This window comes from Erythrolamprus reginae, chromosome Z (genome assembly GCF_031021105.1).
Source record: "Erythrolamprus reginae isolate rEryReg1 chromosome Z, rEryReg1.hap1, whole genome shotgun sequence".
NCBI classification, from domain to species: Eukaryota; Metazoa; Chordata; class Lepidosauria; order Squamata; family Dipsadidae; genus Erythrolamprus; species Erythrolamprus reginae.
Window position 1 is genome coordinate 98,930,850 of NC_091963.1, and position 13,764 is coordinate 98,944,613.

The window sequence follows — 13,764 nt, forward strand, 5'->3', positions numbered from 1 at the left end:
TTAGGGGACACAACTGATTTCTCTGAAACGACGGCATTTCGTCACTCTCAGGAAGGTCTCCACTTTGTGGAGGTCTTTCTTGAAGCAGTATAAAAGATTGTAGTTTTTCTGCAAAGCGACTTCACTCCGGAGATTGAAATCAAACTTTTCATAACTGGGTCTCATCAACTGAAGGTCCTGGGAAGTACCATCCTCCACCTCCTGGAAATTGATGTTGTAAGTGGAAAGAGTAATACAAAAGCATTAGGAATCTCATTCTGCTTGGAAAAAAAAATACACAAACACACACACACACACCTACCTTCTCAACACAGATATACTGAGTTAAGTACTTAAACTAGGAAATTAATTTATAATCATGTATAATTTCCAATATATTTTTTGTAATGACTTACAGTATATATAGTTGCAACAAAATATATATTTTACACAATAATATTTATGATAATAATTTATAATGTAATTTATAATATCTTCAGTATGGAGGATTGAGACATACTGTCTTTTTATCATTGATTTTGTGACTTTCTGTTTCATGAACATAAAAGTCAGCCTGTAGCTGCATCATAGTGACCCTTTCAACTCCATGATCCATGGATGGAGGTACTACTATGGGTGGATGACAGAATTCCCACTTTTCCTAACCTTGGCAAAGCATCAGAATATAGTCTGAGGTCCATATTACTTATTAACTTTTCAGTTCTGGAGCAGGAGGCCAAGGGCTGTGCTGGTTGCAAATTAATTGGAGAGTTAAATAATGTGTGTGGAAGACACTGAGTTCAATAACACTAGAATAACTATGAAGGGTTAATCTCATTTTGAAGATTCCATGGTCGTTGAAATCAAGTCCTTGTGAATTCATTTTGGGATTTATTTTTCTTTTGATCTTAAAGAATACCTTAAATCCATATACTTTCTAGTTACAATCTCAAAGTCATGTAATTTCCTTTATCAATAGCTCCATTTGTCTTACAGTTTGATACAGGTACTTCAACTTATGACTGGAAACTGAGCCTGGAATTTTGATTGTAAGTCATGCTGGTGGTTATTAAATAAGTTATAAAGTGACCAATCTGATTTCACTTATTTGTGTGGCAATTAGGCAAATACAGAAAGTAAAGTAGGACAAATTGTTAAAAATTGGGACTGTCCCGCCAAAAGCCGGACGTCTGGTTACCTTAGTCATGTGACCAAGGAGGGAGAAGCCATTGAAACTGAGTCCACAAGGAGGAGGGCAGAATACAAATGTGACAAAATAAATAAATAATAAATGAACTTTGAATCAACAATCTTTTTGAACCTCAAAAACCTCATTGTAACCTCAAATGGTCACTAAGTAATTGGCCATAATTCAAGAACTACCTACATTTTTCTATTTATTTATTTATTTATTTGGGTTTTTTATGTTGCCCTTCTCCTTAGACCAGTGTTTCTCAACCTTGGCTGTTTGAAGATGTGTGGACTTCAACTCCTAGAATTCCCCAGCCAGCGTTGCTGGCTGGGGAATTCTGGGAGTTGAAGTCCACACATCTTCAAACGACCAAGGTTGAGAAACATTGCCTTAGACTCAGGGGGGATTACAACATGTTAGCAATGGCACTTTTTAAAAACAGAGCCAGCATATTGCCCCCACAATCCGGGTCCTCATTTTACCCACCTCGGAAGGACAGAAGGCTGAGTCAACCTTGAACTGGTGATGAGATTTGAACCACTGACCTGCAGATCTAGCAGTCAGCTTTAGTGGCCTGCAGTACTGCACTCTACCTATTGCACCACCTCTACATTTATCTAGTATTAATAAATCAAAACAGCAAGGCTTTCTCCTTGGAAGGTAATACTTTTGATAACTGGAATTGTCCTGATTTTAGGAATAGAGAGGTCTGCCTTCTCTAATTTCATAACATTAGCCAGGTAGGACAGCACAAACCTGTGACAGCATTTAAAAAGTGCTCCTCGGAAGGGATTGCTTACCCTCATGAGAGTTTGGATTCCTTGTTCCAAGTCTTGGAGTTTGTCGTAGACTCTGTCTGAGGTCCCAAATACAAGACTGTTTGTAAACATCCTGCTTAGAAACCGTATAGGATTTAGCCAGGACTGAATGAGAATCAGTGAAAATCTCAGCAGTTCCATGTCCTAGAAAAATAGATACATTTTTAAAAAGCAATTTAATGACTTCTCTTTTCTATCCTGACCTCCTAGAGCAGTGATGGTGAACCTATGGCACGGGTGCCAGAGGTGGCACATGGAACCATATCTGCTGGCACACAAGACGTTGCCCTAGCTCAGCTCTAGCAAGCATGTGCACATTGGCCAGCTAATTTTTGGCTTGCACGGAGGCTCCGGTAGGGCATTTTTGGCTTCCAGAGGGCCTGTAGGGAAATGGGGGCAGGCATTTTTGCCCTCCCCAGGCTCCAGGGAAGCCTCTAGAGTCTAGGGAGTATGAAAAACGGGCCCTTCTGACCCTCCAGAAGTTGGGAAATAGCTGTTTCTGGCTTTTAGAGGGCCTCTGGATTATGGGTGTGAGCACTCGTGTAGGCGTGATTGTGTTCATGCATTTCAGCAGCCAAAGGGAAAAGGTTTTGCCCTCACTGTCCCAGAGTCAAAGTAGAAGAACAAGGATAATAGCATTCAGTTGTCTTAAGATAAATGGCAACAGAAATTCAACAACCAAGAAAAGCCAGGGTAAACATATATTTTCTCATCAATTTTTTGAGTCTGTTTTAAAACTAGTTGTGAAACATCAGTGATATATTTTTCATATATGTATCATATATATGGACATATATGGAGAGTAATAGATTAAAATGCTTCCTGGGTGGCTTATAGATGTTAATAGATAGAATATATCTCTTTTGCTCCAATGAAAACATAACATGTTAAACTAATCCATAATATGATCTGATATTTTTTGGGGGGCTCTATATAGAAAATACTTGATATAAATCACAGCATTCTTGACTAGCTTAGGTATGACATTGATTAAATGAAATAAGCAATAAGGATAAAATTTGCAGAGGTACTATTTGGAGAGTAGCATGCCCTGGGATGGATTGGTATAATATGATTGAGTTCATTATACAAAACCATAATCTATGTTTGCCTTTAACCATGTGATGTATGAATCCATGCTTGTAATTTGCAAAGCATCACTTTGGCTTTGACTTCAGATTTAGTCTTTCTCAGTGTTGAGTTCAGATGCTATACAGAAGATCCCTGCATTGACAGAAAAGTACAATTTGTTTGCAGAAAATTTGCTGCCTCTTGTGCTTATCCTCATTCTGATTCATTGTTTAAGTATGTGGTCAAGATAAAGGTAACATCAGAAGAAAACATCAGAGGAAAAAAGATATTGCCAGGGCATGTTTGTGCCATGGTTAAATGCAAGAGAGTCATAGTCTAGGTCTAGATCTTTGCCTGAATCTTAGGCCAAAGATATTTGAAGTTTGCAAATGTGATAAAGCATAGTTTCCAATGTTCTGTCCATTAAGGAATTAGATGATGTAACATAGAAATGAGAACTTGGCAGCCCTTCAGATGATTGTGTTAGTGATGGTGAACAGTTTTTTCCTTGGGTGCTGAAAGTGTGCACTTCCATGCTATTGTGCATTTGCATGTGCCTACATCCATAATTCAATGCCGCTCACGTTGCCCCATTTTCCAACTTGTAGGCCTGTTTTTCTCCCTCACCAGTTTCTATTTCTTGGAAACTTTGTAAAAGTGGGAAGATTATATATTTGGGGCACCAAAATAATTATTCTATGGAATAAAACATGATGTGCTTACTGTTTTTTGTTGAGCTTCTTCTTTCCTCGTGGGTGAAGGGATACTGTCAGAAGAACAACGCGCAATCTGAGAATTCTTAATGGAATATCGCTGCTCTTCTGGGATATAGGAACGCTCCTTTACAAGTCCCATAAAATGCCACCATTTGCAAAGAAATGGAAAAGATGAGAGAGTACAGAGTTTTAAATAACATTACCTAAAATGTGCTTACTGAGCAAAGACATTAAAATTAGAAGCAATGGAAAACTAATATTATTTGGGAGAGTAAGCAGATAGTAAATATTTCAAAAGAGAGCCTTATCTAAAAATGTTATGGTTTGTGGCAACTCTAATTTGATATGGTAATGGAAGACTTGAGAACATATGAAACATGTGAGGCAGAAACACACTCTTCCATATCATTAAAAAAATTAAAGTGCTACTTGTCACACGTTGAATACCTCTTTTTTTACACTTTAATATATCCTGTGACCTTAGGGTATTCCCCATGCTACTTTTAGATGAATTTGTGGTGCTTCCAAACTGCTGAAGACTTTAGTTTGCTATTCCCAGGAATGATGATGCAAACTGAAAGTTTAGCTGACTTAAAAGATGGACCGCTACTCACAAATTCCTTGTAGGTATTTGTTGCGAGCTGATGGAGATGCTGTGCTCTTAGCACAGCATTGGTAAACAGACTGGAGAGTGGTATTGCAGGAAAGGCTCCTCCATCCGTCCATTGCAGAGCCAAGATAAGCAAGCCAATGATAAGCAAGGAGGAAGGTCTACTGGTCCCTGCAGAGGAAGATGAAGGAGGTTGGCTTCTTAAATAAAGATAACATATTGGTAAGTCCTCCACTCTGATGCCTAGTGAAGCACTAACTGCAAGTCCTTTTCATGGCTGGAAACCTAACACATACAAAAACTGCACATGTGCAAAGGTTCCACCTCTGCTGGTGCTTCAGTTGAGCATTGCATCAGTTGGGTTTCTGTATGGCATAAGCAAATAGGAACCCATGTAAAACAGAAGCAGTGCTATACACAACCACACAGGGTGCATGACTTGAACATTGACTCCCTCTTTCTCTCCAAATTGATTGTCAATTGAGCTGATAAATAGAAGTCTTTACAGGTGGCCATTGTAGCAATTTCACACATATATGCAGTTCTTCTTTTCTCCATTTGCTAGTTGAGCATTTTTTCAGATGCCTGTTTATGCCAAATAAACCACAATTAGTGGCCTTCTCTCTTTGTTTTTTGTTTCCCCCTTGGGATAATTGGGTCTCAATGCTGCTTCCATTTTATGCTCATCAGTATAAAAATTTTAAATTTCAGTAAAAAAAAAACCACATGACACTCTTTTAGCTCCTAAATTTAGTAACAACCAGAACTGCTTCCTATATTTTGCTTAATGGATATATGTTGCATGGAAAATTAATAAACATGATTTTTTTAAAAATACAAAGGCTGGACTCACTGAATGGATGTCTGATAGCTATTAAAAATTCCAGTTCTCCCCTCCATGAAAAAGTAGTAACTTCCCCACTGATATTAAGAAGCTTACCTGAAGCCATGTCGTATCAGCAAATCACAGAGGTGTTCTTCACTTTTCTTGTTGTTGCTGCCCCTTCCATTCGGAGCTGTTTTTATACACGCATATAATAATACATATATACACAACCATATGTTTATTCATCTCTGGAAGCTCAACAACATGCACTGATGCATATATGGAGGCATATATGTGAATGAGTAAAACGGGAAAACTAAAACCTGGATTGTATCACTCAGAGGGATGTGAAGGGGAAATTGTCTCAGCTGTGGCCGTTGGGTTAGATAGCAGCAAAGGTCATATACAGTTGTACCTCTACTTACGAATTTAATTCCTTCCGTGACCAGGTTCTTAAGTAGAAAAGTTTGCAAGAAGAAGCAATTTTTCCCATAGAAATCAATGTAAAAGCAAATAATGTGTGCGATTGGGGAAACCACAGGGAGGATGGAGGCCCTGTTTCCTCCCAGGAGATTCCTAGAGAGGTCCCACGGAGGCTTCTCCCTGCCTTTTCCGGTTACAGTTTCAAAGGCTCATCTCTGTAAGTGGAAAATGGTTCTTGAGAAGAGACAAAAAATCTTGAACACTCAGTTCTTATCTAGAAAAGTTTGTAAGTATAGGCATTTGAAAGAAGAGGTACCGCTGTATCCTGCTTTCAACCACGTGATTTCAGATGCTGGACTAGAAACAAGGTCTCGGGAACTGATCCTCACACTCATCATGAGGTCCTTCATAAAAGTGGGGTGATTTTTGTGGGGGAGGGTGTTTGTCTGTTTGATTCTGTCTGACTCTCCTCTAATATTTAGAATACCACTTACTGCTCTTTATTGAATATTTCTTGGTTCTTTTCAGTCATGGCTCAATACATTTTATCACTAGAGCAATTTTCAAAATGTTGTGGTTAGCTCTGGCCCAGCTCCTGCCCCAAGGAATGTGGATGTGGAGGTGGGGGAGACATCCACATGCCGCAGGCCTGTTTTGCTCCCAGTAGAATCTGCTGACGAAGTCTCCTCTAACCAAGGAAGCATGAGTGACAGGGAAGAGGGGAGTTTGGCAGACAGCCCAGGAGGAGATCAGTCATCTGTATCATCCCTGGATTCTGAATAAGAATTAATGACACATCCACGCATGCGTAGAGTGATGCATAGGAGACAACAACTGAAGGATTATTACAAGATAAAATGAGGCCACCTGTGGTTGGGTGGGGCTGCTGTAATTAGTGCTACAGATAAAAGTGCCTCATGGCAGTTTATCTGATTCGTTGTTTCGTCAAGATCGTGGTTTTTGCTGTTCAGGATTGGGTGTGTGGACTCTCTGGACTTTAGAATTGGACTCAATTTCCCAGTTATTGGGTGAGCAATTGGACTGCATTTAACATGTGCCTTGTGTGTACCAGATAATCCCTTTGACATTTAAAAAGGAAGCTGTTTCTGTTTTTCTGTTTATAAAAACTTTTGGGTTTTCCTTTTATTGTGTGGTGTGTTTCTTCCTGGAATAATTACCCTGTAATTACGGGCGGCTGAGACACGCCGGCAGAACACAAAAGTGCAAAAAAGAATAGATCACATTAGTTAGGCACCAGTTTCACTCTAAACTATCTCCTTGCCATGGTACTGCCTCAAGAAGATTGCTCTTTAGAGGGAGGATTTTAAGAAGAGATTGGACAGCTGAAATGGTATAGGGTCATTATGGCAAAAATATGGCACGCATGCCACAGGTGGCACGTAGACCTATATCTGAGGGAATATTAGGCGTTGCCCTATGTCAGCACGTGCACTTGGTCAGCCAATTTTCATCCCTCTGGAGGGTGGGGGGAGGCTGTTTTTGCTCTTTTATAATATTTTAATATTGGATAGAGAAAAGCTATATTTTAAACAGGTTTTTGAATATATAAGATATTATGTTTTTACAGTTACATTGTGAAAGAAAGAGACATAAGAGCCTCCATTGAATGATTACAAAGTAAAAAGAAAATATTTGTATATGTTTGACAATAAACTTGATTTTGTGTTGGAAACTATGTATTGTTTTTAACTTTGTGCTGGAGGGAAAAAAAATGATTAAAACACATTTTGCATAATTTTAAAAGTTGCTAATGATTATCATTGGGGAAGAAAAGACTGAGTTCTTATCCATTCCTTAAAAATCCCTTTTGGATTGTAAACAATGGTAATAACTATTTGTATAATGTTTTATTAGGCAAAATTATGGCATAGGTTTTATACTTGAATGAAACTTTTAGGCTATAGTCCCATTGAGGACTCAAAACTTTGTTTTCTCTTGAAAATCTAAACTAAAAAAACCCTCGATGTTCAGAATATGGAGTATTTAATAATTGAGAACAAAGTTGTGCAATTTAGGTCACAATGCTGACTATGTTAATCTTTACATAGCAAGTGTATTGTTTGGTCATCAGTTGCGGAATCGGTTACACGCCCACAGGAGCTTATGCAAGCCAGCCAGGAATCTTCCAACATTTCAAAAAAATGTTTGATGTCGCTCCATTAATAAACACAGATTTAGGATGTGAGCTGTGTGCCTCTTCTCAGAAACCCCTCACGTGGGCATGACGATAACATCCTATAAAGGTCATCTCCTAGGAAAGTCACTATGGGAAGGAAAGAAATAAGTTGCATCCCATCCATCTTTGGTGTCTAATAACTGAGTGCACAAAAACACCTGGGACTGTTTTTTTCTTCCTTTCCCTGACAATTGGTTTTAGATAATGGTCATATTTTGAATATTTTATAAAATTCTTGTCACTAGCACTTCATGAGATGGCATCATTACTGGAGACTACACAAAAAACAAAGTGGAACATACTTTCTTTGAAGGCATTTAATTCTTTACCCCACAGCTGGATTAATGCCTGTCTGCAAAACTTTGGAATCAACAAAATATCTGTACATTTTTGAAAGCATATGTGCAAAAATGGAAAAGAGCAAATGGGGAGAACATTGGTGAAGTCAACATCAGATGAGGAATCTTTCAGGGGGACTCACTTTTACCACTACTGTTCAACATCACATTAATTCTACTGACAATAATCCTATGGACCACTGACAGTAATCCTATGAAACACAAAACTGGGTTACCAAATCTCAAGCCAACATGGTAAGATAAACCATCTATTCTGCATGGATGAGTTAAAAATGTATGCAAAAAACCCCACTAAACCCAGTTCAACTATTCAGCAGTGACATCAAAATTAACTTTGGACTTATTAACTTTGAAAAATCTTATCCATGCAGCGAGGAAAAATGAAAAAAAAAGAAGAAAAAGGAATAAAACTGGGAAATGGAAACATAATGAAAGCATTATCAAAGGATGATGGTTATAAATACCTAGTCATATTGTAAGCAGATAACATCTCAAATGAAAAAGTCAAAGAGTCAACTTTAAAGGAATACATAAGAAGGATCCACAAAATATTAAAATAAAAGCTGAATGCTGGAACATAATCAAAGCCATAAATACAAGGGAAGTTCCAGTGATACCCTGGGATGTGGCCACCACGAACTCCAATCTATTGGATTTTTTTTTCTGCTATGAAAATTAAACCAAATATCGCTCCATCCCAATTTACTCACCTATAGACGGCACTAAGATTTATATACTGCTTCACAATGTTTTACAGAATGGAATGGAATGGAAGAGAGGAGAGGAGAGGAGAGAATTATTGACCAAGTGTGATTGGGCACACACAAGGAATTTGTCTTTGGTGCATATGCTCTTAGTGTACATAAAAGAAAATATAAATTTGTCAAGAACCATGAGGTAGAACACTTAATTATTGTCACAGGGGTCAGATAAGCAATGAAGAAACAAACAATATTAATAAAAATCTTAGGATACAAGCAAAAGTTACAGTCATACAGTCCTAAGTGGGAGCAAAAGGATGATAGGAATGATGAGGAAAAAAACCTAGTAGTAATAGTAGTGCAGACTTAGTAAATAGTTTGACTGTTGAGGAAATTATTTGTTTAGCAGAGTGATGGCATTTGGGTAAACCTGTTCTTGTGTCTAGTTGCCTTGACGTGCAGTGCTCTGTAACGACATTTGGAGGGTAGGAGTTGAAACAGTCTATATCCAGGATGCGAGGGGTCAGTAAATATTATCACAGCCCTCTTTTTGACTCGTGCAGTATACAGGTCCTCAATGGAAGGCAGGTTGTCAGCAATTCTTTTTTCTGCAGTTTTGATTATCCTCTGAAGTCTGTGTCGGTCTTATTGGATGGCAGAACCAAACCAGACAGTTATAGTGGTGCAGTTGGCAGACTCAATGATTCCTCTGTAGAACAGTACCAGCAGCTCCAGTTTCAGCTTCCTGAGTTGGTGCATAAATAATTTTTTTGTTCTGCTTTTTTGATGAATTTTTGATGTTAGGTGACCATTTTAGGTCTTGAGATATGATACAACCTAGACAGTTGAAGGTATCTACTGTTGATACTGTGTTGTCTAGTATTGTCAGAGGTGGAAGGATGGAAGGGTTTCTCCTAAAGTCTACCACCATTTCTAAGGTTTTGAGTGTGTTCAGTTCTAGATTGTTCCAGTTGCACCATGAGGCTAGTTGTTCAACCTCCATCTGTATGCGGTTTCATCGTTGTCTCGAATGAGACCAATCACTATTGTATAGTCTGCAAACTTCAGTAGTTTCACAGATGGATCATTTGAGATGCAATCATTGGTCTATAGAGAGAAGTGGTGAGAGTACACAGTCTTGGGGGGGGGGGCTGTGCTAACTGTACAGATATCTGATGTGATTTTGCCTAGCTTCACCTGCTGCTTCCTGTCTGTTAGGAAGCTTGTGATTCACTTACAAGTGTGTTCAGGCACTGCTAGGAGATGAGGGCAGAAGGTGCATCTAGTAGGATGCTCTGATTCAATGTCTGGCTATTCTTTGTGAATTCAGCTAGCATTTATGAAGTTGTTTCCATAAAAGAGAGTTGTCAGATGGATTGAAAATATTCCATTATTTGTTTTTTCTTTTCCTATAAACTTCAGATTGGTGGCTTCTTCCTTCCTACATAAAATCCACAGAGTAGGAAATTCTCTCCCTTCTGGCTCTTCCTATGGACATCCCATATTGTTAGCTGTGCCCCTGCACTTTACTATGGAGAAGTAAATTGATCGGGGGAAATGAATCCTTAATCTGAGTGTTGTATTGGCAGTTCTGTGTTAGCAAAAACTTCAGAAGAGAAGGATTTAGGGGTAGTGATTTCTGACAGTCTCAAAATGGGTGAACAGTGCAGTCAGGCAGTAGGGAAAGCAAGTAGGATGCTTGGCTGCATAGCTAGAGGTATAACAAGCAGGAAGAGGGAGATTATGATCCTGCTATATAGAGTGCTGGTGAGACCACATTTGGAATACTGTGTTCAGTTCTGGAGACCTCACCTACGAAAAGATATTGACAAAATTGAACAGGTCCAAAGACGGGCTACAAGAATGGTGGAAGGTCTTAAGCATAAAACGTATCAGGAAAGACCGAATGAACTCAATCTGTATAGTCTGGAGGACAGAAGGAAAAGGGGGGACATGATTGAAACATTTAAATATGTTAAAGGATTAAATAAGGTCCAGGAGGGAAGTGTTTTTAATAGGAAAGTGAACACAAGAACAAGGGGACACAATCTGAAGTTAGTTGGGGGAAAGATCAAAAGCAACGTGAGAAAATATTATTTTACTGAAAGAGTAGTAGATCCTTGGAACAAACTTCCAGCAGACGTGGTTGGTAAATCCAAAGTAACTGAATCCTAAGATAAAATACAGAAAGTAGTATAAGGGCAGACTAGATGGACCATGAGGTTTTTTTCTGCCATCAGTCTTCTATGTTTCTATCCCTTCAAGGCAACTCTTCCCCCTACCTGATGCTGATCGGGGCTGATTGCTAAAGGGTCAGTTTGACATGCATGCACAGCTGCCCACACAGCTAGAATGTATCTTTAAATTTATCAGCCTCTTCATCATCAATTCCTGTTCATCAGCAAATCAGGTTTCGTGTTAACATCTTGCTGCCAGTAAAAAGAGGCATTGTATCAGATGATAAATTGTATGGATCCTCCCTCTTACTCTGTTGTCTGCACCTTTTGTTCTAACGAGACATTTCTTGGACATTCAGAATTAATGTTCAATAGGGACATACTGTTCCCACAAATAAGGAAAATGTTACTTCATGGATATATTAGCAAAATAATTGAAAATAGAAAACAAAGGACATCATCCAGGGGTCATGGAAAGAGATCTCATATTGCTTGTTTTTAAAGAAATGCAGCACCCAGCTAAGATGGGGAACTTGCCTGCATAGGCTCTATTCACCAAGATTGTTTTGTACTTTGCCTTAGCGCTGAGGTGGTACTGTTTTTTTTAATGAAAAAAAACCCAGAGATAAACCACCATGGAGATAGATTACCACAGTGCCCTTTTTCGTATCTAAGAATTAGAAACATAGAAACATAGAAGACTGACGGCAGAAAAAGACCTCATGGTCCATGTAGTCTGCCCTTATACTATTTCCTGTATTTTATCTTACAATGGATATATGTTTATTCCAGGCATGTTTAAATTCAGTTACTTCCAAATTAGTTTAAAATTCAGTGTTTTTTAAATTAAGGATTATTACTTTATGGTAGAGAGTAACAAGCAGTTGCTTAGATGGGACCTGCTTCCAGTGGGGCATCCAGGAGTGTTAGGTATTGATTCCAAATATCCCTGTCCAAAAGATGGAGTTAGATCTGAAGCACATTTCTGGGCATGAGGTTAAAACAGGCATCTTGGATCAGGGAAAAACAGCCTTTTCCTACTCTGTTACCTTTCAGATGCATTTTATCTTGGCCAATAAGAGTTTTGCCTAATGAAGCCCAATGTAAAGCTGAATGTAATAATAGAGAAATACAAAAGGTTTATAAAACTATAAGAAAAATTATACAAAAAAACATGGGTCCTATGGTTCAATTGGCATCAGAAAACCCCCTTTTTGCAAAAGAAGGCCTGTTTCTGGAAAGGGGTGGTCTTACTCCCCTCAGATTCTTTATACAAGTATGGTTATACTGGATACCAAGAAGAGAAAGAAATGTGGTAATCATGTAATCATGTAAAATCAATTATTATTTATTAGACTTGTATCATTGACTGATGATACTTCACCCCATGCCCCTGGATGATCTCGCCCAGTGGTTTCAGGTAGATATTAAATAGCAGGGGGGAGAGGACAAACTGCTGGGGCACCCCACAAGGGAGAGACCTAGAGATTGACCTCTGACCCCCCCACTAACACCAACTGTGACCGACCGGAGAAGTAGGAGGAGAACCACTGAAGGACAGTGCCTCTCACTCCCAACCCTTCTAGCCAGCGCAGAAGGATATCATGGTCGATGGTATCGAAAGCCACTGAGAGGTCAAGAAGCACCAGAACAGAGGATAAACCCCTGTCCCAAGCCCATCAGAGATCATCCATCAATGCGACCAAAGCAGTTTCCATCCTTAACTGGGCCTGAAACCCAACTGTTGAGGGCCTAGAAAATTGGCTTCTTCCAAGGACCGCTGGACCTGGAACGCCACCACCTTCTCAACAACCTTCCCCATAAAGGGAAGGTTGCAAACTGGATGATAATTGTTGAGAATGGCTGGGTCCAGGGAAGGCTTCTTGAGGAGAGGGTACACAAGTGCCTCCTTGAAGGGAGCCAGAAAATACCCCCTCCCCAAAGAAGCATTGACAATCTCCTGGACCCAGCTCCATGTCACCTCCCTGCTGGCCGAAACCAGCCAGAATAAAGGTATGATGGTCAATAATTAATAAATCTGGAAAACCCCTAAGAGGGAAATTTAGAAAAACATCCAAAAAGGGAAAATATGTGCAGTGAAAATGCTGCATCAACACTCCAAGAAACGGGGAGGGAATAGTTAGGGGCATGAATAAGAAATTAAGAAATTAAGAATCCTATAAAAAGATGTACCCCTTATTAACAAATAACCGCCAGAGAAAACATAACATGTTTTCTGTGATCTCTTTGGGTCATAGTATGCATACTAGTCTATTCTTTTGATTTTGTTTTATAGTTTTTTTCTGATTTTACTTTGCCTGATCCTGGAGTTTTTCTTACAAAAACTGTAAGACTTACACATTTGACTCAATACACGTCACACATTTAATTACAAAGTAGAGTTTTCCTTCAGTTTTTGTGAAAAGAACTGCAATGACTTCCTTTCCACCCCCCCCCACTCATCAAGTTTGAACTTGATGAGTATGTGTATGTGTGTGTGAAAGGGAAGGCGTTGCTTCTCCAAAGAGCAATTGATACAAACACAGAGAGAAGAGGAATGGAACTCCGTTCAAACTTGATGAATGGTGGAGAATGAAACTCCTTTCAAACTTGATGGGGGGGGGATGATAGAAGGGAAGGCATTGCTTCTGCAAAAACTCATAGAGAGCAATTGATGCAAACAGGGAGGGAGAGA

General features: G+C 39.1%; 1 protein-coding gene across 1 annotated transcript; it reads right to left on the reverse strand.

Annotated features, from left to right (window-relative positions):
• LOC139153857 (somatotropin-like) lies at window positions 1-6,167 on the reverse strand. Its single transcript, XM_070728273.1, has 5 exons — window positions 6,130-6,167; window positions 4,391-4,586; window positions 3,784-3,900; window positions 1,972-2,133; window positions 1-201 (listed from the first exon to the last, which is right to left on the reverse strand). Exons 1-5 carry the CDS (start codon window positions 6,165-6,167, stop codon window positions 1-3), a joined length of 714 nt encoding a protein of 237 aa, XP_070584374.1.
• Between the last annotated feature and the right edge of the window lie 7,597 nt (window positions 6,168-13,764).

Coding starts and splice junctions, on each gene's coding strand:
- LOC139153857 (XM_070728273.1), bottom strand. CDS start 6,167: ATGACTGAAAAGAACCAAGAAATATTCAATAAAGAGCA. Junction 3,901..4,390: donor CAAATACCTACAAGGAATTT/GTGAGTAGCGGT, acceptor GGACTTGTAAAG/GAGCGTTCCTATATCCCAGA. Junction 2,134..3,783: donor AAGAAGCTCAACAAAAAACA/GTAAGCACATCA, acceptor CTATTTTTCTAG/GACATGGAACTGCTGAGATT.